Source organism: Diabrotica virgifera, chromosome 3 (genome assembly GCF_917563875.1).
Source record: "Diabrotica virgifera virgifera chromosome 3, PGI_DIABVI_V3a".
Lineage (NCBI taxonomy): Eukaryota > Metazoa > Arthropoda > Insecta > Coleoptera > Chrysomelidae > Diabrotica > Diabrotica virgifera.
In genome coordinates this window covers 133,304,978-133,328,835 of record NC_065445.1, presented here as the reverse complement: position 1 = coordinate 133,328,835, position 23,858 = coordinate 133,304,978, and the positions used below count along the sequence as shown (strand labels likewise).

Here is a 23,858-nt window from a genome sequence, read left to right as displayed (position 1 = left end):
ACCAACATTACATCACAGGAAATGTTGGATGTTTTAGTCTTAAATTTTAAATTGATAATAATTTTACTTTATATTATTTTAGAAATGCAATTTTGGGAATAAAAAGATCAAATTATGTTTATATCTTTTTAAAACAAAAACACAATACGTTTCCCGCGTTTTATGCATGTTTTATGTCATCGAACCGTCGATTGTCAAGGTCGTAGATGTCAATATTGTCTAGTTATTCTGTGATATTATTGTTATTATTTTTAAAGTTGTCGCAGCAACGGATTAACCTTGACAAATCGATTGAAACAATTATTCAAATAAATAGAGTTTTCCGTAATAATTTAATTTACTCTGTAAATACAAGTCATGGAGAAACAAAACAAAGTTAAATCAAGAAGAAAGTGTGTGAATCCAGTGTTTCATTTACAAACAAAAGATGAAAATGATCAACACATGACCAAAGATGTAATAAAAAAAGTTCGAACTACTGGCCAGTTGAATTTGTCCTCAAGGCATCTTTCTGAAGGTAATTCTAAAAATATGGATTACTTAAATATTGTCAACTCTAAGTAGTAAAACATTTTTAGGTTTTAAAGCTTATAGTATTGCATTTATTAATTACCAAAATGATTTTATTGTCATATTGTTTTAAAAAACTATACCTTTAATTTACGCACAAGGCTATTTAAAAATAATTGACTATTAGTTCCAGCTGATAAAATACCTTATGGGTTATGAATATTTAAAATACAGTGATATGTATATATTTACCAATTTATTGAAGATAAATTCATAAAAGCATTCATTTCATATAAACTATTCATAAAAAAAAACAGTAAAACTGATAACACAGTAATATTTGTTCTAAATTATAAATGAACTAACTGTTATTTATTGCAATGATTAGACTTCTTTACTAGATTAGACTAGATTGTCTTCATTTTAGGGAATTTTAACACATTAAACACCATGCCAGTCCCTAGGGACCAATATAGGAAGTACCTCATATGCCATGGAAGTCCCTAGGGATCGCTGCTACTTGGCCCAGGGGGCATTTCTTGAATATTTTGTCTGGTGCTTAACGGGTTAAAATCCATAATAAATAAAATTCATGGAACTATAGAGTTATTGGATTAAACTAGTAGTCCAAGATCAGGGTCCGTTTTAGGGTTTTGAGCGGCCCGGACAAAATAAAATTTGGCACCCCTTCATACAAGAATATACAAATTCACTGCAAATATAAAAGAAATAGGAAAAAAGCAAAAAATCTAAATTTAAGAGCTATGTAAAAATATATTTATTTAAAAAATAGTACAATAGTTATTATTTATAACTTATCCAACATAGGACATAGCATAACGAGCACATTTGAAGTTCAAGCGACGAAGGAGCTAGGTAAAAGATAAATGCACATTGTCAACAAGCAGAAAAAAATGGGTATAAACCTTCTACAATACCAAGAAAACATGTTGATTGTGCACAAGATGTAGCTGTATCCACAATAACTAAATTGAGGTAGTGGCATCCACTTAGCATAAAAGAGCACGAGGATATTCTTTGCAAAAGCGAGCTTGTACACTTTTATTTTTTCTCTCCATGTTAGAGCCGTATCCTTGGCCTTACAATCATTTATGTAAATTCAAATAAAATCATTCATTATTTTTTTTATTATCTCATGAGTAGGTCTATGACTCGAATAGAGTGACTAGGACAAACAATAGACTGCATACTAAAATTAAACCCAGTACTGTGGGATAAGAACAAAAAGAAGAATATATAACACCATGACAAGAAGTATTCTGACTAATGGGTCTGAAAATTGAATAAAAAATACGAAAACGAAATGCAAAATAAAAGCAACAGAGATGGAATACGTAAGTAGAAGCTGTAGAAGAGATAGAATAAATAACACAGAGATTAAGAAAATAATGGTAATGAATTCAAGAGATAATAGACTACATAGAACAAAGGAGATTAACCTGGTACGGACATGGCAGAAGAGCAGACCAAAATCGTTGGTTAAACGGAATAACAGATTGGAGCCCGATAGGAAGGAGGAAGAGAAGCAGACCCCGAAGTTCTTTCAGAGATAAAATGGATGAAGCAATAGAAAAGAAATCTCCAGGAAGGGGGCTGGCAAAACAGAAAGAACTGAAGAGAACGGTTGAGTGAAAGAATACAGTGAAAACTGTGGAAATCCTTATATTATACAGGGTATTTCTAAATAAATGCGACAAACTTTAAGAGGTAATTTATATGAACAAATAATGACAGTTTGCTCTATAAATGTATGTCCGCAAATGCTCCATTTCCGAGATATGGGATGTTGAAATTTTTCTTACAAACTGACGATTTATTTATTGCTCTAAAACCGGTTCAGATATGCAAATGAAATTTGATGTGTTTTAAGAGGTAATTATTGCGCGTTTTTTGACACAAATTTAAGAACTTTATATCTACTACTGTTGGCATGAATACAGGTAATGGTCTGAATTTTTTTTAAGAAAAACATAGTATGCCACTGAGATATTTCAAATAAAAAATCTTTTGGAATTACTCATTCAATTTGTGATACAAAAATCTATTCTTCCTTTTTTCATACGTTGGTCATGTCGTTTTTATGCAAAAAGTGTGAAACATCTTAACGCTTACAAAGTATTCGAAATAAATTTCTATTGTATTTATATGAAAAAGAACTTGTCATAATTCATACATACTCAGTTTGTTTTTTTTTTTATTTCAAATTACACACCCAGGGACACACAACAATGTTGATAATGCAAAGTTTACAGAACAGGAAGACAAAACTATTTAACCATTGAGGCTATGATGACAAGCGTCAGTATAATAATATCACTGATATTATTATGACTATTCATAAATTGGTTGATACAGTGAAACTTGGATAATTCGAATCTCAGGGGACCGTTAAAAAAAATTCGAATTATCCAAAAATTCGAATTAAAAAATAAATCTACAAAAACAAGAATTACCTTCAAAACATCTGCAAATGATAAATATCAGTAGTTGATCAGCAAAAAAACAGTAGTTGATCATTTTTATCGCTTGGAGATGTTTTTGTTCCTATTCTTGTCTGAGTTTTGTCAACCTAAAAAAATTGGCTAACAAAATTCGGCCAAAAATATCAATTAAAACATTTGCAAGCTATAAAAAAGACCGACTTTATTTTTTTCCAAAGAGATCCAAAATTTTTAGCTGCTTTTTAGAATTTAGCTTCTCAGTAATGACAAAAGATTCTAAGATATTCAGAAAAGATAGCAGAAAAGTTCGAATTATCCAAAATATAATTCGAATTATTCACGACTTTTTACCATTACTTATATAGGAAATGCTAGGGACCAGAATAAAAATTCGAATTAAAGAAGATTTCGAATTATGGAAGTTCGAATTAAGCAGGTTCCACTGTACTTCGAAAATCTGATCTTCATGTATTTTAAGTATGTATATACTTATAACATTGTTACCATAAAAGTGATAGGTACCTGATAAATGACCTTTAAAAGCCATAACAATTTTTAGGTTGCAATATTTTTATTAGAGAATTTTTGTGAGCTAGAAATAATTTTCTTATTGTTACAATTATTCAATAATAATTGTCTTAGGAGTAATCTTACCCCAAAGATAATCTATAAAGTCTAAAAAATAATGAATGTAAAAAATATTATATTTATATATCGGCGTCTCCCACACTTTGGCGCCCCCCAAAATTTGGCGCTCCGAGCGGTCGCCCGGCGCTGTCTAAGATCCGAATATAGGTTGACCTGCACCCATCTGCTTTCCGGATGTAACATTTTTTTATTAAATTTCATACATAGACAAATATTTCTAGCATGGGTTGCCTATCAAAATCGTGTCATACTATCTTTAAGGGGGGCGTAGGGGTTGAAATCAATATCTTAAGCACATTTTTTTTAAAGTATGGTAGAATTATTTTATTTTTAAATTAAATGGGCATATTCAGTACAATTCATAAATTATTCAAGAAAAAAGTTAGGGAAAAATAAGCCAATGGTAATTTTTAAAAGACACCTCAAATATAATGAATTTTGCGGTGGACATCAGAACTCATCATTGGATAATGGTAAACAAAAAATTTAAAAAGATTTTATTAGCTTATGAGTTTTTTGAGATAACACTGTTGAGCTTTTTAAGTTTTAATTACTTTTGACTTTTTGATATCACAAGTCAAAACAAGGATTTTTTTTGCAAAAAGGGTGAAAATCAACATATTTATTATTGTTAAACAAAAAATAAGCATAAATCAAAAAATATCTCAACAGCGTTACCTCAAGGAATGTCTAAAGAAAATATGTATATACAAAATTCCAGGTGGGTTGGTCAAGTAGTTTTTGAGTTACAATGTCTACAGCCTTTGAGAAAAGCAATTTTGAGAAAAACGCCTTTAAAGTATGGTCAACTTTTATTTTCAATTTCTTTTTTGTCTGTCAAATCGTAAAGTGATCCAGACCGGAATATGTTTTTGAATCGTGGAGTAATTTACAAAAAAAATGGGAAAAGCTGTTGGCCGCAGTTCACTACGTTCAAGCGAGCCGAAGAGAGGGATATTCAACACTATCTTCCTACCTCCCTACCTTCGGTGAGAAACGGTCAACAGCTGTTCTCATTTCCTTTTGTACATTACCCTTTTGTACATTACTCCGCGATTCAAAAACATATTCCGGTGTGCATCACTTTACGACTTGACAGACAAAAAGGAAATTGAAAATAAAAGTTGACAATACTTTAAACGCGTTTTCTCAAAACTGCTTTTTTCAAAGGCTGCAGACATTGTAACTCAAAAACTACTTGACCAACCCACCTGGAATTTTTGTATATACATATTTTCATTAGACATTCCTGGAGGTAACGCTGTCAAGATATTTTTTGTTTTATGCTTCTTCTTCTTCTTAACTCAGGCGAGACTCGTTAGTCTCTGCCACTTGGTCATAAGACCTTTGTACCAAACCCTGTTCTTCTCCTTAAACTTTAATAAGTCCTGTGGCCTCAACGAAGGCCAACAGTTTTCTTATTGGTAGTTTTAAGATCTCTTCTGGTTCAAACCTCATTTGACCAGTGAAGTTCTGCCTTACATCACCTAGCACACTGCAATAGCATAGTATGTGTATGGCAGTTTCTTCTTCCATTTCGCACTTTCTGCACCATGGTTCATTCACCTTACCTAGTTTGTATAGGTGATTTCTTAAACGACAATGTCCAGTCACCATTTCAGTGACCGTTTTGATCTCTCGTTTATTGAGGTTCATCAAACTGTTCGAGAGTTTTTTATCAATATTCTTGATTATTTTTTTAGTCTGGATTTGCCCTTGAGTGGTTCTCCATTTATTTTGATGATTCTTTATCAGCCATTTCTGAACCTCGTTTTTCATAGCATCTTTAGTGATGCCACAGAAAGGTTCTGGGCCTTCAAAAGTTTTTCTCGAGCCTTGTTTCGCTAACATATCTGCTCGTTCGTTCCCATGCACCCCTTCATGACCCGGCACCCATATCAAAGACACTTTGTTGTCTTTTGCCAGGTTATTGAGGAGATCTTTGCAGTTTCTCGTCAGTTTTGATTTGGTGAGAGGGTTCTTCACAGCCAGAATAGCCGATTGGCTATCTGTGTAAATGTTGATTCTCTTAGCTTTAGGGTCCTCATCAATTATTTCATCAATGCAGGCCACCAAAGCAAAAACTTCAGCCTGGAACACCGTTGTATGTTGACCTAGGCTGTAAGATTTATTATAGTTACATGTTTGCCCAAAGACTCGTGATCCAGTACCATGGGCAGTTTTAGATCCATCAGTGAACCATATTAAGTCTCCATTAATGTTTGGGACTTTTTGTTCTCTAGATGGTATAATTGTGTTAATCTTCTCAGTGAAGGTTAGTTCTGGTGTCATCATATCTAAGTTCATCATAAAGATGTATTCCTCAAGTATAGTCCCAGTAATGTTTGTGTGGCTATTCAATACATAATTTGGCCTCCAAGTATTGTTTGCTTTGAGCCTCAGGATGGTCATAAAGGCTACCGCCGAAATATACAATTCCAGCGGAGGGAGGCCTGTGATAGCCTCTAATGAAGCCGTTCCTGTACTATTCAAGGCTCCCGTTATATATAGAAGCGCTTGTCTTTGTAGGGTGGTGAGAGTGGTCACACAAGATTGCAAAGCCGTCTTTCCCCACCAGACTACTGACCCATAAGTAACTGTCGGTCGTATCACTGATGTGTACAACCAACATATCACCTTTGGTTTCAATCCCCAGGTTTTACCTACAACTCGTCTGCAGTTCCAGAAGAGTCGCTTAGCCCTATTGGTTATATTGGTAATATGAGTATTCCAATTGAGTTTCGAATCCAGGGTTACCCCTAGATACTTAACCTCATTGGTTCTTTCCAGTACCTCTCCAAATAATTTCAGCTCACTCAGTCCAGTAAGCTTCCTCTTATTTGTAAAGGCTACCAGTTTAGTTTTAGAAGGGTTCAAGGAGAGGTTCTCTTTCAGACACCAGTTCTCTATGTAGTGAAATGCATATCGCATCTGATACGCAACAGTGCTGGGAAATTTTCCCCTAGTTACTATCACGATATCATCTGCGAAACCCTGGACCCAGATTCCTTGGGCGCTTAGCCCATGAATCAGATCATCGACAACTATGTTCCATAATGACGGTGACAATACACCGCCTTGAGGGCATCCCTTAGTTGCCCTCAGATTTATGGTATCTGCATGCGTATCTGTGGATATTATTCTGCTCTGAAGCATCTGAATAATCCACTTGCATGTTGTGTTGTTGATTTTCTTCCTCACCAGTGCGCTTTGTATAGACTCGATTGAGGTATTATCAAATGCACCTTCTATATCTAAAAATGCAGCAAGGGCGACTTCTTTCTGATGCAGACTCCTTTCGAGTTCCGACACTAGATTGTGCAGGGCGGCTTCACCTGATTTCCCTGCCTGATACGCCCATTGCCGTTGGTGCAGTGGATTTTCATTTAAATTGTTTTTTTTGATGTGTTCGTTCAAGATTTTTTCCATGGTTTTTAACATGAATGAGGTCAGACTTATAGGCCTGTAGGATTTTGCTAAGGTGTAATCTGTTTTTCCTGGTTTGGGAATAAACGCCACCCTTGCCCTTCTCCAAGCTTTGGGAATGTATCCCAGAGCATGGCTAGCTCTAAATATTGTGATCAGGGGACCCATGATTATTTCCAGACCCTCCTGGAGAAGCTTAGGAAATATACCATCCGGTCCCGCAGTTTTATAAGGTTCAAAAGTTTCAATAGCCCATCTGACCTTGTGAGAACCAAAGATCTCGTCAGAGGTCAGCCAGTCCCTTTTGGTTGGGCTATTGTTTGCTTGATGATTGTTATTAGCAGTCAATTGCGTCGACCCTGAAAAGTGAACACTTAAAAGATGCTCTACAGCCTCCTTCTCTGTGTCCGTATACTTCCCATTGGGTAATTTCATTGACTTGGGTTTGTTAATGTTATATCTTTTGAGGATTCTGTTAATCCTGGCGCTTTCAGGTACACTTTCAATGTTTTCACAGAATTCTCTCCAGGATCTTTCCTTAGCGGATTGGATTTTCTTATTATAGGTTTTCAGTTTAGCCTTATATGCTTCCCAATCACCTGATTTCTTCGCCCTATTGAAGAGCCGTCTTGTTTCTCTTTTGAGATCAGACAGCTCCTTATTCCACCAAGTTACTTGCCTGGGAGGGTGACTTTCTTTTAACGGGCAGTTTTCCTCATATGAGACGACTATTGCATGCTGCAACCAGTCTACTGCCATCTCAACCTCAACATTGTTTTTTGGCCTTTTAGGATAATTCCGTACCCTTCTTCCAAGATCCCTCTTAAAGGATTCCCAATCGGTCACCTTAGGGTCTCTATAGAACCTTGGTTCCGGTTTGACTGAGTTTATCTCAAAGCATATGTATGCATGATCCGATAAGGATAACGCATCCGACACATGCCAGTCAGATATTATGTTCCCAATCCCCATAGAGCATAGGCTTAGGTCGATTAGTGATTCTGCTCTTGATGTCCTGAAGGTGGGCTTATTACCCCTGTTCAGAAGATCAAGTTCAGTAGTGCAAAGGTACTCAAAAAGTAACTTACCTCTATTGTTTGTATCTTTGCTTCCCCAAATGATGTGGTGGGCGTTGGAGTCGACTCCAATGATAAGTTCTGTATGCTTATCATTGGTGTATTCTAGAAGGTTCTCTAGGTTAGTCCCTGGAAGTTGTTCTTTACTGTCAATAGGAAGGTAAAGAGACGCAACAATCAACTCTGTAACCAACCCATTGCAATTCAGTTTAATTCTGGCAGCTGTCATATCTCCCGTACAGAGCTCCATAACTGGTACCAGGTTAAGGTCAGATCTACAAAATATACAAGTTCTGATTTTATTGTCAGGTACTCCCAAAATTAGTTCCCATCCCTTAACATTTAGTCCCCGTATCTCACCTTCATTTATCCACGGTTCTTGAATAAGCACCATATCAATGTTTTTCTCAGCTACTTCCTGGCACAAAAGTGCCGAAGCTGTTTTTTTGTGCTGCAAATTGATCTGTATGATCTTATTTTTGCAGTTTATTCATTTTTGGGGTCTCTAACAGGCCCTCTTGTAATTTCTTCCACCTGCATAGATTCCCCTTCGGCCTCCTGCAGTTCGGAAGTAATCGTTGCAGGTTTTGGTTCCCCAATGTTCCCAGCCTGTCTTGCTTTACCCTCTTCCAACGGTATAATACTTGCTCGCTGTAGAAGGTAATAAGGCTTCCATTGAAGCCTTTCGAGCTGTGCCTCTGACTCCTTATCAATTCGGAGACTCACATGCAGTCCTCCGTCAGTTACTGGTTTGGAACTCAGAATTGCCCAACGACTGGTCCTTAGTTCAGGATTTTGTTTTTCAATTCGTGCCAATGGCACTTTCAGATCCTCATTTTTAGTCTCTGGAAGGTACATCAGTACACGCTTCGATTTTGGGAGTTCCTCAGCCTTAACGACCTTCCACTCCGTATTTTCTTCCAAGAAATCCTTTGTGATCTTAAAGGACTCCTCGTCAGCACATATCAACCCATAGTATCCATCCATGAGCCGATTACCTTCGTAACGAGGTGCGCAAGGAATCTCATCGATAAGTTTAATTAGGGCCTCTTTTATTGCCCCAACGTCTTTTTCCGTTACAGATATGTCTGGGTATTCTTTGGGAATTATTGCCGTCTTTATTCCCGTAAGAGCTGCTTTGTAGTTGCTGTTGAGCTTTTTGAAAGAGGCAGCAGCAGTTCTGCTCTTTTTTGATAATTTCTCCTCAGGAGTGCTTCTATCAGACACAGTCCGCTTGACAGCTTGCGTGATTTCGGCATTTCCAGGAGTTTTATTTTGAGGTCTAGGAGGTAATTTGACCTTAGAAGTGTCAATTCCCTGTTCTCTCATTTTCCGAAGCTTTCTTCTCTGTGCCCCAGATATTTTTGGCCGAGAAACCTCATCCTCAGCATCTTTTAAAGGAGTCCGCATTGCGTCCTCAGTATTTTTATTACCCGATGTGATGGGATTATTTTCTTCCAGATTCTGCCGAACAGTCTCAGTGGAAGTTTGATTGTTTGTTGGGTTCTCCTGCGAGACCCCTAGGGTTAAATCTTTTAAATTTTTGCATGGTTCCATATTGATCCCACGAGTATGGGAGAAATAAACTGTCCATACCAGCAGCGCTCCCTGTGCCGGTACAAGGCCTTAAATGAAAGGGGGTGTGGCCTGGTTCCCCCAGTCGACCGTTTGAGACAGTTCAATTTAGACACACAACTGCCATGCAGGCCTGGGCACGGTACAATTACACCTTTACCTTGTGTGTTGGGGGTGTAGGTTTAGTGGGAAAAAGGATGAAGGAGGGATAGCATTTTCTGGTTGTACTCGGAGTGTAGGATAGATACAGCTGGCAGATAATATCGGGTCGGTTGACTATATATTGGCGATGTGAACAGTGCCGTAGAATGGAGATGTGGCAGTGAAGACCAGAGGGTCTTCTACTTAAATTTACGCCAGGGGAGTGGTACAACCAGACATGGGTGGGTTAACTTAGGGCGGGCTACTTCTTGGTCGCTGAAGCAGTTCATACATTCCTAGTCTCTCGAGTACCTAGGAAAGATTCCCAGATACTCCAGAGAGCTAAGTCGTGACAGGAACCGGTCTAGCGAGGTTGTTTCACATCCTTTCATACTTACCATGCATTAGGCCTTGCCCGTTTATAGGGGGTGCCTTCTTTCATCGGAGAGCTCCTTATTAGGGAGATCCCATGCATTCGTACATACATACTTGATCCACTTCCTGCGCCAGACTACGGCCCTATCTGAACAGTCAGCTTAAGCCCCCGAACCAACGTCAAGGTCGTGAAGCCCCTATCGGGGGTGTTTTATGCTTATTTTTTGTTTAACAATAATAAATATGTTGATATTCACCCTTTTTGCAAAAAAATTCGTTGTTTTGATTTCTGAGTGATATCAAAAAGTCAAAATTTGATTAAACTAAAAAAACTCGATAGCTTTACCTCGAGAAACTCATAGGCTAATAAAATCTTTTTGAATTTTTTGTTTACCCTGATCCAATGATGAGTTCTGATGTCCACCGCAAAATTTATTGTTTTTTGAGGTGTCTTTAAAAATTTAACACCGTTTGCTTATTTCTCCTTGAATTTTTTCTTGAGTAATCTATAAATTGTTCTGAACATGCCCATTTAATTTAAAAATAAAATAATTCTACCATACTTAAAAAAAATGTGCTTGATATATTGATTTCAATCCCTACGGCTCCCCCTTACGGATAGCTATGACACGATTTTGATAGGCAACCCATGCTAGAAATATTTTTCTATGTATAAAATTTAATAAAAAAATGTTTTATCCAGAAAGCAGATGGGTGCAGGTCAACCTACATATATTCGGATCTTAGATTACTAGTTTAATCCAATGACCTATATTGGGATCCCATACTATAGAAGAAGATAATTAATTTTGAAAAAGTAAAAAGGTTTTTTTATGATAATATATACATATCCCCAATTTCTGTCAGTAGTATCTTAATATTATAACCAAAGGAAATGTTTTTCCTGTATGGTGTTGCTTCCTTTTCACATTCAATGTATATTTTTAAATTTCACAATTTTTTTTTTTTTTTTGTACAGGAACCTATTATTTCAGCACTTAGTGGCTATTTTTGTATTTTTCATATTTCTTCCCCTTCTGTATTCTTGTTTTTTTATTATTATTTATTTTTGCTGTTTTTATCAAGAAGTTAAATAGTTAGTGTACAATTGAATTTATTTACCTAATATTTTTGCCCTTTCTCTTCTTGTTCTTTAAGTTTTTTTTTGTAGACTTCTATTTAGAAATGCCTAGTTGTCTCCAGATCAAGAATGATAATATCTGTCAGTTATGCCTTCTGTAAAAACATAAAGTAGTCAGGTGTTCCATCCAGACTAAGCATTCATGTATTCCAGTTTTAATACATACTGTACAGTGTATTATTAATGGACGTGTTACATAGTATGTATTCTATTCCTTCACCATCAAACAATTTAGAAGTGTTTTTCCATATTTTCAGGCCCGGCCCGAGGGATTTTGGCGCCTTGGGCAAGATCAGCGACCCCCCCCCCCCACTCATTTGGTATTACTCTATATTTACACAGGCACAAAATTACGCCACCCAAAATTTTTGAATAAGTTTGATAATTTATAACTTTATTATTTGTACTCCGATTTTCAAGATTCTTGCATCAGTTTGTAGGTACATGTATTGGTATCGTTTGGTATTATTCCGGTAACACAAAAATTTTGCTTGCATTGCATTATACGGGGGTGAATGGAAGTGTTGTACTTCCTCCTAAATTTAAAACATTCTGTGGAAAAGTGGAAGGGCTGGTTTTGTTTCATAGTCCTGTCATATTATCCCGGAGACATCACTAAAATTTTGTTTTTTGAATTATCCGAATATCTCTTTTCGTGTAAGAGCTGTATCATTTTTTGTAAATAAAAACACTGACTCACAAAATAGAGGTTGGATTGATAAGATTAGAATGGCCCGCATGCAGCCCAGATCTCAATCCTATTAAGTATTTATGGGATGAATTAAAAAAAGCTACTCGCCGTCATCCTAGGCCTCCAGAAAATTTGGTACAGTTATGGCCCTGGTAGAGGAATATCGAGCTATTCCCGAGGCAAGGATAACACATCTTTATTCGATGCCAAACAGATTGCGAGTTTGCGAGCAGTCGTTGCTGCAAGAGGTGGACATACCCGCTATTGAATTGTTTGGTTTTGTTGTTAATTTTGTTTTGTTAATTTTAGTGAGTTTGATATTTTTAATTAATAAAAACCTTCAAAGCAGTGTTTTTATTTACAGCTCTTACAAGAAAAGAGATATTTGGATAATTCAAAAAACAAAACCTTAGTGATACTTCTAGGATAATACAAAAGGAGTATGAAACAAAATCAGCCCTCAAAATTTTTCCACAGAATTTTTTAAGGTTAAGAGAAAATACAACGCTTCCATTCACCCCCGTATAATGCCATCTAAGCAAAAAATTTTTGTTACCGGAATAATTAAAAACGACATCAATACATGTACCTACAAACTAATTCAAGAATCTTGAAAATCGGAGTACAAATAATAAAGTTATAGATTGTCATACTTAATCAAAAATTTTGGGTGGCGGAATTTTGTGCCGGTGAGTGTACATCAGCTGACATAAAACATAAACCACTGACAGACAAATTCAACCCAATACACATGCTAGTTAGGAAAATTAAGGGAACTTAATGCATATTAGTTATTAATTTATGTCTTTTATGTAGTTTGGGTTTATCTGTTATATATGTCTTTGGGTTGCGTTTCATTGGAAGTAAGTTCCCCCTGAGACAAATTTCCCCTTCCAAGGCAAATGTCTATATCCGCCACTTTAACAGCCGCCCTGTTTGCCCACTCCTGGGGCTGGCCTTGAATACTTTTAACTGTTTGTTAATACATAATAGTATCACACATAGTACTTTGTTTCTCTTTTGTCTTCTAGATCTAGACTTTGGTATAGTTGTTTCCTTTTCCATTGTGTCTTGCTTAGTTTGGCATAGGAAAATCATCATAGGAAGATCTCTGAACACACAGTGTCCCTAATATAACAGACTTTCAACCAATACGCCATTCCTACTGTGCCCTGTTTTTCTAGTCTTTAATACAATAATACAAACGACATACCAGGTGGTGAATCGTCAAACGGGCCATAGGAAACTCAATGGAAAATTCTAAATTGTTGAATTCCTGCTTCCCTAATTATTTTACGTTAAAAGTCAAGAGAAAATATGTGTAGAGAACTGAATTCTCTATTAAAAACGTTAAATTTGTTCTACGAATTAAACACATTTGTCCAGAGTATTATTAGTCCAATCATATGAGATTTGACCTCTAAAAATCATACTAACAAGCTGAATTTTGCTGAGATTATCAATTTTGTGCTCAACTCTTACCCCCGAACTTCCATCTGAAATCCCCCATAATAATCATAACAAATGGAAAAAATCGCACAATTTTTATTTATTTAACAGCTGTATTGAAACTGACTTTATTTGCGACCAAATGCAAAAATTGGATTCTGCCCTTTTCACCTGTAAAACTCATTTTGATTTTTGTCAGTAGGACACTCTGATCAAAAGATATCGATTTTTTACCGTCGAGTTGGTACACATTTTATTGTAACAACGCCAGTTGCTTCCGGCGTTGTTTCAGTTGATATTTTGATTAAATATCCTATTGACAAAAATCAAAATGTGTTTTAAAGGTGAAAGGGACAGTTGTATCCAATTTTTGCATTTTGTCACAAATAAAGTCAATTTCTATACAGCTATTAGGATATAAATAAACATTGCATGATTTTTGTCATTTTTTACGATTCTTATGGTTAAAATCAGGCTGGAGGTATAAAAAAATACTAGTTGAACTACAGATAGGGGAATATCAAGCAGTGTTTAGGAAAGGCAGAGGAACAACCGATCAGGTATTCAAAATGAAAGAGATACTGACCAGTTGCTATGAATACAAAATCCTGGCAATAGTATTATTCATAGATTTTAAAAAGGCGTACCTACGACTCTATCAAGAGAGAAAAAATTGCGGAAGTTGTGAAAGAATTTGAAATACCTTCAAAGCTAAAGAAACTAGTGACGATGACATTGAAGCATACAACCTGCAACGTAACAGTAAAAGAGGGAACCCCAGAAGATTTTGCAGTCAGATCAGGACTTAAGCAAGGAGACCCGCTATCAACGCTAATATTTAACATGATACATACTAGAAAAATCATTAGGATGGGACTTAAATAGAAATGGGCACATATTGTACAAGAGTCATCAATTAGTGGGATATGCAGATGATGTGGCAATTGTAGCAGTGAAAAGATACTAAAAGAGATAACAAAAAGATTAGTAAATGAAGCGTGTAAGCTGGGTCTACAAATAAATCCAAAGAAAAGCAAGTTTATGAAAGTAGGAAGAGAAAGGGGGATGGGACAAAGTTCAAGGTAAGCACACAATTAGGAGAGTTTAAATTTGAGGAAATAGACGAATTTGTATATCTAGGAGCAAGGATAACAAACAAGTGTAAAGAAATGAAAGAAATTGATGCCAGATTAAGTAAAGCCAAATGATCTGCGGGAGCCATGAATTATTTATTAAGATCAAAGAAGCTGTCATGGAATACGAAATTCAGGATTTACAAGACTACATAATAAGACCAACAGCGATATACGAATGAGCGACATGGATACTCAACCAAACAACGAAAGAAACAGTAAGAAGATGGGAAAGGAAAATACTTAGAAGAATATTAGGAGGGAAGAGAACAGCGGGAGGGTATATAAGAAGAACAAATGAGGAAGTTTATAATATTTACAGAGAACCACAAATAGATAGCGTAATAAACTCGTTGTTTGATATATTGGGGGAAGCTGTACAATCTTATGGCACAAAATGAGACCATTGCTATATTCGTCTAATAGATGGCAGGCCAAAGCCACCTAGTGAGCAAATATAATATGAATATCTTTCCTTCAGAGCGATACAGAATTCTGTACGACGTGCTATTCGAATAAAAATTTGTTCTCCTAAAAATTGGGCAGCATTGTCAGTTCTAAATGCTTTGGAAATATTCGGCAGCGAAAATATTTATTAGCACAAGCTGTATCGTCGCCTCCGTTAGGTAAATTATTCCTGTGCGATTTTTTTGCACAAACTTACTCAAAAAGAGGTCCTTATAACAAATCCTCAGGGCACCAGGCGGTATCGCGGTCGGAAGATTGTTTAAACAATTTTTTTAAACAAATTCACAAAAATAATTTTTTTCACTTCGGACAAATTTTTCTTATATTCTTTGGGTCATTCTTAGCAAAATAGATCTATTGTTATTTTCCTCTAAAAGTGGTTGTTGTCGAGTTATATGCCTTTTAAAATTTAAAAAAAGCTAAAATAACCAAAGACTAAGTTTTCAATCAATAAAATACCAAAAATATTACTCTACATCCCACCAGATTGAAAACAATGGGAACCTTCTCTGGTTACACCTCCGAGGCTTCTAAAATTTGCAAGCCATAACGATAACGGATGCTGAGACTAAGACTCTTTCACAGGCCTTGTCATGGAATACGAAATTCAGGATTTATAAGACTATAATAAGACCAACAGCGATATATGGATGTGAGACATGGATACTCAACCAAACAACAAAAGAAACAGTAAGAAGATGGGAAAGGAAAATACTCAGAAGAATATTAGGAGGGAAGAGAACAGAGGAAGGATATATCGCCGCCGCCTACGAAAAGTATAACTCCGAAAAATGCCGTTAAGAGTAGAACTTTCAATGACCGCCGCGAAAAATATTATTTTCGATTATACGATTGTGTAAATTATAATGCCTAATAAAATGTTAGCGAAAAAATTTATTTTTTGACGAGTATGAGCAAAAAACATAATTTAGAGAAAGACAAGAAATCCTCTCTTACAAGAAAGAGAGGAATACCACGAAAGCGATGGAGAGAGGCGGTAGTAGAAGACCCAAAAGAAAAGGGAATAACAGACTGGAAGAAGTTGACAAGTAACAGAAAGCTATGGAAAAGAACAAAGCTCTGGGCCTAAAAGGCTTGTAAATAGCTTCACATATATATGGGGGATTTGAGCGGGATGCCTGGTGATAGGAGGGGCAAACATCTTTTCATATTTTTTGGGGTCCCAAAATTGATATTTTTAGCAAAATTCAGCTTGTTATGATTTTTAGAGGTCAAAAATGTTTTACGTGTTGACGGCAACTCTCTGGTAAACGTATTATATTTTTTCAAAATTTTGGAATGTGTTTAATTCGTAGAACAAATCTAACATCTGTTTTTAATAGAGATTTCAATTCTCTGCAAATAGTTTCTCATGACTTTTCACGTAAAATAAATAGGGAAGCAGGAATTCAACAATTTATAATTTCCCACTAGGTTTCCTATGGTCCATTTTATGATTCACCACCCGGTATACTGCCAATATACTACCATTACATGTCAGTTTATAATGTTCTCCTCCATTTTCTGACTTCCAATCGCCACTTCGTCCAGTTGTTCCATAGCTCCTCTTCTATGTCTCTTTCTCTCAGCTCTTTGTCTATTTCTTCGCTCCAATTTTTTCTGAGTCTACCTCGTTTTATCTTTCCTTTTGGTTGCCATTCCAATATTTTCTTTGGTATTCGTTGTGCATCCATTCTTTGTATATGTCCGATCCAGATAAGTTGTTTTGTTGTTAGGCCATCCGTGATTGTTTGTTTGATTCCCATTATGTATTTCTTTAATGCGTTTGTTGGTAATTCTTTCTCTTCTAGATCTTCCTGCTGCTCTTCTCCAAAAATATATTTCCGTTGCTATCAATGTTGCCAGTGTTCTTTCTATACTGCCAATATAATATATATTTTTTTATGCAAAGGTTATTTCTCTTCTGCAGAAGTATTGGATAAATCCCATTTGGACCCAGTGGTTTACGTATATGGCAAAAATGAGTTTATTGCCTACATTTGTTCATGATCTACCATTTCTTTTGCTACAAACCAATTTTCCCTGAAACCACAAGTTTTGGTTTTCAGCCCAGTATACTGCCACGCATCTAGTAGTATTAATTTTGTTTTAAACTCAGGAAAGTGCAACCGAAAAGTCATTTCATGGCACTTAACTCCCTTCCCTACAAAGATTTTCTTTAATAAAAGTTCTTGTAATATTTTTTGACTGTGACTTGAGAAAACGTGTTATTTGACAATTTTGGTATAGTCCAGAAATCTTCACGAAACTGATTGTACCTTTTTATGCGCATGTTCATCATTTGTACCCTCAGGTGACAGTAATTCGAAAACCGATCCTAGTGCGCAGGTTAGCCCAACCAGTACTTGCATTTATCCATGTACTGAAATGATTGTCGCGAACCTGTCACTGGATGAGCACAATGTTTGTTGGAACAATCGGAAGGACGATGTGACGAACAAATTTTGTTGGAACATACCTATTTTGTTTATTGCACAAGAGAGTGATCATTACATGATGGTTTTTCGTTGTGTTGGTACAAACCTAAGGAAGCTTTTTTTGTACTAAACACCTAAAAAAGTAATCAAAATCATTAAGAGCCAACAGTAGCGATCAACAGGTAGCAACAAAATATAACTTCGGGAGATAGTATCATAAACTTTGGCAACAGTGGTAATCTTTGACATTATCTAAGATTAATATTTTGACAATATCATAGTCGCGCTAAATGGAAGTAGGTAATAGAAAACGATTTTATTATTAGTAAATAAATATTTATAAAAATAAACCAAAATTGCTGAAAATTTTATGTTATGTATTTGCATGAAATATCTAATAATAAAACAATAATAAATAATCATTTTTCGTTGTGAAGCGAAACAAATTTCGATTTTCGCATAATTTTGACACGGTTTTTAATGGACTTTTTCTGGACGGTTTCACTTTATTTTTCGTTTGTTTTACTTTTCCGATTTTGTTAAACTATTGATAATATTTTTAGAATAAAAAATACTACTAAAACTTTATATACTCGCATTACAATTCGAAATATTTTTACGTAAAATATACTTACCTACCTACATATAACTAAAACTCACAATTAACAATCTATTCTTTCAAAGAGGCCAACAACTTATACAACAACAACAAAAATATAATAAATTAACTATCAATAAACACTACTTTCCTATGAAGCAACAATAACGAATTCTTAAATTAACACACTACTGCACTGAACAGATATCGATAAAGATGACAGAACAGATTAGAGAAAATCTGACGCAGGTTTGTCAAAATGACAGTGATAATTTCTCTATGTTGCCTAATTAGTTATTAGTTATAATATGTTCTATTTCTTGTTAGAAATAAAAAATTTTAGTAGTTCCAAGATTACACAAAATCTAGGCATGGGATAAAAAAGTTTATTTGAAGAAAGTTTATTTTTTTGTTCTTCTTAATGGCGGTACAGGCTCGTTTTTGAAGTTATACTTCTTTACGCGCGATATGAGGGTGAATTTTTATATGTTAAAACCTACGATCCGGGCGCATGCGCATTATAACTTTGTTCTGATTGGATGTTCAAATGACATGTCAAAAATTATCCAATATGGCAGCTGTAGCGCAGCTGTGGTTTGGACGGTTGACGGTTTAGTTATGTATGGTTGTTGCGTTTTAAAATTTGTGGGAAGAGAAACAACAAAGGTTAGTTAATAGTTATACTGCCTTTTTAAATAGTTTTCATATTATATTTTTGAAGTTATACTTCAAAATGTTTTAATTTATGTATGTATCAGTCCAGAAAAGGTGTGGAAAGAATATATTAGTGTTTTTAAATATATTTTTCTACAAACGTGTTAAAAATGCAATTTTTAGGACTCCATAGGAGCGTTAAAAATGCTACTTTAAGGCACTAGTGCTTTAAATTTTTAAGGCACTGCAGTTAAAAGTGAATTGTCAAATTGTGAAACGTCAAAATATTTATATTTCATTTATTAACATTAATATTAATAATACAACTTGCGCAATTTGAAAAAGGTGGTTTAAAAGGTTTTTTATTATAATTTTGTGTCTTTGGATTTGTCTTCCTTGGGCGTAAAATAATAAAACAGCTATTTTTATATTTCACTTGTCACCGTGATGTATAATTATGTATATCTGAAAGGTAAGTAGCATGCGGCTTGATGGCCTTGTTGGTAGAGCATTGGACCAGAGATAAAAAAATCGCGAGATTGCGGGTTCAAATCCCGGACGATTCATATTTTTTCTTTTTTTTTTTAATATTTGGCGTTGTTAAGTTTTGGTTCATTTTTGGTAATTATTGTTAATTTTTTGTATTGTAACTGTTAAGTAGGTATATTTATTTCGTTGAAATTATATTATAATAGAAGTATAACTTCTTACGTGCGTACAAAGTACACACACATTCTTTTTTTTTAATATTGTATTTAATTACAGAGTAATTTCCACATACTACTATATTTTTTAATTTGGGCTCTGTACCGCCATTCTTTATTATATTACGAATATGTGTGCCATATATCTAGACAAAATATTCAAAATTACAGCCGTAATCTTGGAACGCGTTTGTTGCTACCTGTTGATCGCTACTGTAGCCTATTCCTAAAATATTTACACTGGGAAATTAAAAACAATTGATGACACCTCTTCGGTGTTTTTCACAGCTTGAATTATTTATTGATTTGATTTTCAAGTATTCATGAGAAAGTCCCCTTAATAAAATTTATTAAATTATAATTATTTAAAATTTTGGTTCAAACAAAAAAAATGTGTGCATTTTACTAAAACATAAACAGTATTTAATACATATACATCGCCTATAAAACCAGCTTAAAGTGACTTACTAATTTTGCAGTGCCAGAAAAATTATTTTCAATATATGAACTAACAAATGAGAATGAAATAAATATAGATTTAAGCAGACCAGTTAAAGAAGAGGAAGCTTGGTGGAATATTAAAACCCTAACGCATCTAGATCTTAGCTCTAATGTTTTAACAAATTTGCCAAAGCAGATCGGCATGTTCCAGGATTTAGTGGTGTTAAATGTAAGACGTGTTACTGTAGTTTAAGGTTTATGGTAGATTTACTTAGTTTTAAAATTATTTTACCTATATTTGGACAACATTAATATACATAGGTAGATGAATGTTTTGAAACTGTTTCCTTTTAGCATGTTTAAGCTAAATATTACATTCAACATCAGAGATTAAGCCACAATTGAGTACAACAAAAAAATAATCGTCCAAATAGTACAAGCGATATATTATTCCACGCGCAATAATATATAGTTACGGCAATAATAATTATAGTTCATAAACACTGAATACTGAAGTCATACCCAACTATGTCGTGGAAGCTCACACGTTAGAATATTTGCATATACTAATCTACTGTGCAGTAACAACAATTGATAATGTAATGGGCGTTAAGATCAGAACACGTCGGGGCACTAATAACGGAAGAACTGGTAACAGAATTGCACCCTGGGAAAAAGACTGCTCGGAAAAATTGAATTACTACGTAGGGATACTGGCCAAGTCACAGAATACATACGAGGTGTAACAAGTAGAAAAGTCATCAGGAGAGCTGAAGAAATAATACTGAGTACCGCAAGACACTCAAGATATGATCCAGAAAACAACACAGCCCAACAGTGTCTGGATACATTAAAACAAAAACTCTCCGTTTCAAAAAAGCGCTTTTTGAAAATACTGAGAAGGCAATCTATCGAAAACTTAATTCCACTGTAGAACGTGTTGATAAGACTTACCCAAGTCAAGAAGAAATTCATGAGTTTTGGGGAAATCAACTTTCCACACCAGCTGCTCTTAACAACAATGCTGGATGGATAGAAAATACGACACATAACTGCCAACACTACATTACTACTCTCTACGAACCCCTTACTACTTAAAAAGTCTCAAATATCATCAAAGAGCGTAACTGGAAATCTCCTGGACCAGACGAAGTTCAAAACTGTTGGCTCGAGAAGTTTTGGAGTGTTCATGAATGCTTATCAACACTAATTAATCATGTTATTTCTAATCCGCAAGAAATACCGTCAATCCTAATTCAGGGAACCACTTATTTAATACCGAAGGATCAAAATAACACCCAAGATCCATCCGAATACCGCCCGATTACTTGTCTTCCAACTTTCTACAAATTGGTCACATCCTGTGTAGCTCGGCGTATCTACCGACACTGTGCTCTGAACAATATCGTAGAGCCTCAAGAAAAAGGATGCGCTAAGGGTTCCATGGGTTGCAAAGAACAACTTATCATCGACTCAGTAATTTCTAATCAGGCATATTCCAAAAAGAGGAACCTATTTACTGCCTTCATTGATTACAATTAGGCCTTTGATTCAGTACCGCATGAATGGCTTAATAGTTATTTAACCAACAAGTGTATTAATAAGGGCGATTAACAATTGAGATATTTTAACGCGTGAGCGGGGCGAGCGCGTTAATGTTCGAGATTGTTAATCGCCATTTTAATTCACGAGTTCGTTACAAAACTTTTCCGTCGACCGTACTTTTCAGAAATAAAGATATATCCATCTATTGATTTTTCAAATACACAGAATTTTAAACAATAAAGTAAATAATGACATACAATGACAGATAGTACTAACAGCGGCTACTTGATTTTTAAATTTTTTAGTGGGAATATAAATAGGTATATATTATGTTTGGTTGCCTACACCACAGGTCACTGCCAATCACAGCGTTTAATTAATTTATGCAAGCAATGTATGTTGTGTTGCATATAATGAAATCGTTCATTAATAGAAAATCATTCATTAATAGGGGTCATTAATCAATGATTTTGAGGGTGTTAAAATTGATCATAAATGGACGGTCGACGGAAAAGATATATTAAGAATATATAAAGTCGATTATAATACAGTGACCTTTTTAAAGCATATTATGACAGAATGGAAGGCTAGAATTCACCTTCAAATATCTGGTGAAAATAACATCGAAACTGAAAATATCGCAATCAGCCGGGGCCTGTTTCAAGGAGATTCGTTGAGTCCTCTGTGGTTCTGTCTAACTACGAACCCACAGGTTTTAGCATAAAAAATAACAACAATGTGGTGGCGAAGCTTAATCATCAGTTGTATATGGATGATTTGAAATTAATGGCTTCAACTCGAAACCAACTAGATGAGATGCTAAAAACTGTAGAATCATCTTCTAATGATAATAGTATGCACTTCGGACTAGACAAAGATAAGTGCCGTGTTTCAAATATAGTCAGAGGAAAAGTACAGCCCGGAGGATTCGATATGCAAAATGGCCAGAACATCGAGGCTATGGGTGAAAACGATATACAGTAGACTCTCTCTAGAGCGAACACGGGTATTACGAGGTTTCGCTTATAACGAGTTACACTAGATGTCCCATGAAATTCCCATTGAACTATAACACCTCTATAACGAAGCATATTTGGTTATAACGAGGAAATATGAAATCGAAGAATGTTTTTTTACCTGTTTTTGGCGTGTTGATGGCCATAAATAAATGTAATAACTGCCTATATAGAGGAATGCCCAACATCTGTGTGCTTATTGAGACCAGTGCTGTAATAAATTCCACCGCCGGTAATAAATTTCTTCCTTTTTGTATATCTATCGACCGATATTGAATATTGTAGGAAATTTACAATTTACGATGGTCAAATTTCAATGTAGAGGCCGACCATCGACACCTAATAAACTACGTAAGAGGCATGAAAACATTTCAGTGGTGGTGGTATGCACAATATTATTGTTGTCTGATATAATGAGATCCGCTTATAACGAGGTAATTAGCCCGCCATTTCAGTTCTCGTTATAGAGGGAGTCTACTGTATTTATAAATATCTTGGAGTAAAGCAAGCGTGGAAAATTGACCAAACAACTGAGATAACTACTGAGTTTATACTAAGTGTAAAACAGCTGCTTCACTCACACCTTAACAATAGAAATTTGTTTAAGGCTCTTAACACCTCATGTTCCGCGCTTAGTTATTCATTTGGCATTATTAAGTGGACAAATACGGACATAGAGAATCTTTAGCGAAAAGTAAGAACACACCTCACAAAGGCACAAAAACACCATCCTCGAAGTACAATAGAAAGAACGACATTACCACGGAATTTAGAAAGAAGAGGACTTATGGATCTAGGTGAGCAATTAGATAAACAAATTGCTAATTTAAGAACTTATTTTCAGATGCAGGCTGAGACATCTACTCTTCATCGCGCTATCTGCGCAGTAGATGACACAACACCAAACTGAGGGAACCAGAAATGCGCATAAACCACCTTAATAAGGAAGAAGAATTGCGCACCTGGATGGGTAAACCTCTGCACAGGCGACATCCCAATGAGGTCAGCCAAGACTATGTCGACAATACAGCGTCAAACTATTGGTTGACATCACGAAAGGTGTTCCCTGAAACGGAAGGTTCATTACTGGCCATCCAGGATCAGGTTATACCGACCAAAAATTACCTGAAATATATCGTCAAAGACCCTCAGGTCCAAAGCGACAAATGCTGATATGGATGTCAAGATCAAGAAACAGGCGGCTGTCAATCATTTGCTTCAACTGAATAAAAGGAACGGCATGACTGAGTAGGGAAGATATCAAGCTGTTACTTCTCCAAACGGACCATCTTTCATATTATCAATACGTTCCTGAGAGTATGCTTGAGAATGACAACTATAAGCTATATTGGGACCGCACTATACTC

The 23,858-nt window shown here is 35.5% G+C and overlaps 1 protein-coding gene across 2 annotated transcripts in view; it reads left to right on the top strand.

Annotated features, from left to right (window-relative positions):
- The first annotated feature begins 265 nt into the window (after window positions 1–265).
- LOC114336382 (leucine-rich repeat-containing protein 40-like) overlaps window positions 266–23,858 on the top strand; it is a 97,229-nt gene continuing 73,636 nt past the window's right edge. For both annotated transcript variants that reach the window (XM_028286740.2, XM_028286739.2), the window contains exons 1-2: window positions 266–517; window positions 19,969–20,159. In XM_028286740.2, the coding sequence (XP_028142541.1) occupies window positions 358–517; window positions 19,969–20,159 (351 nt within the window). In that variant the 5' untranslated portion in view covers window positions 266–357. The remainder of the gene's footprint in view (window positions 518–19,968; window positions 20,160–23,858) is intronic.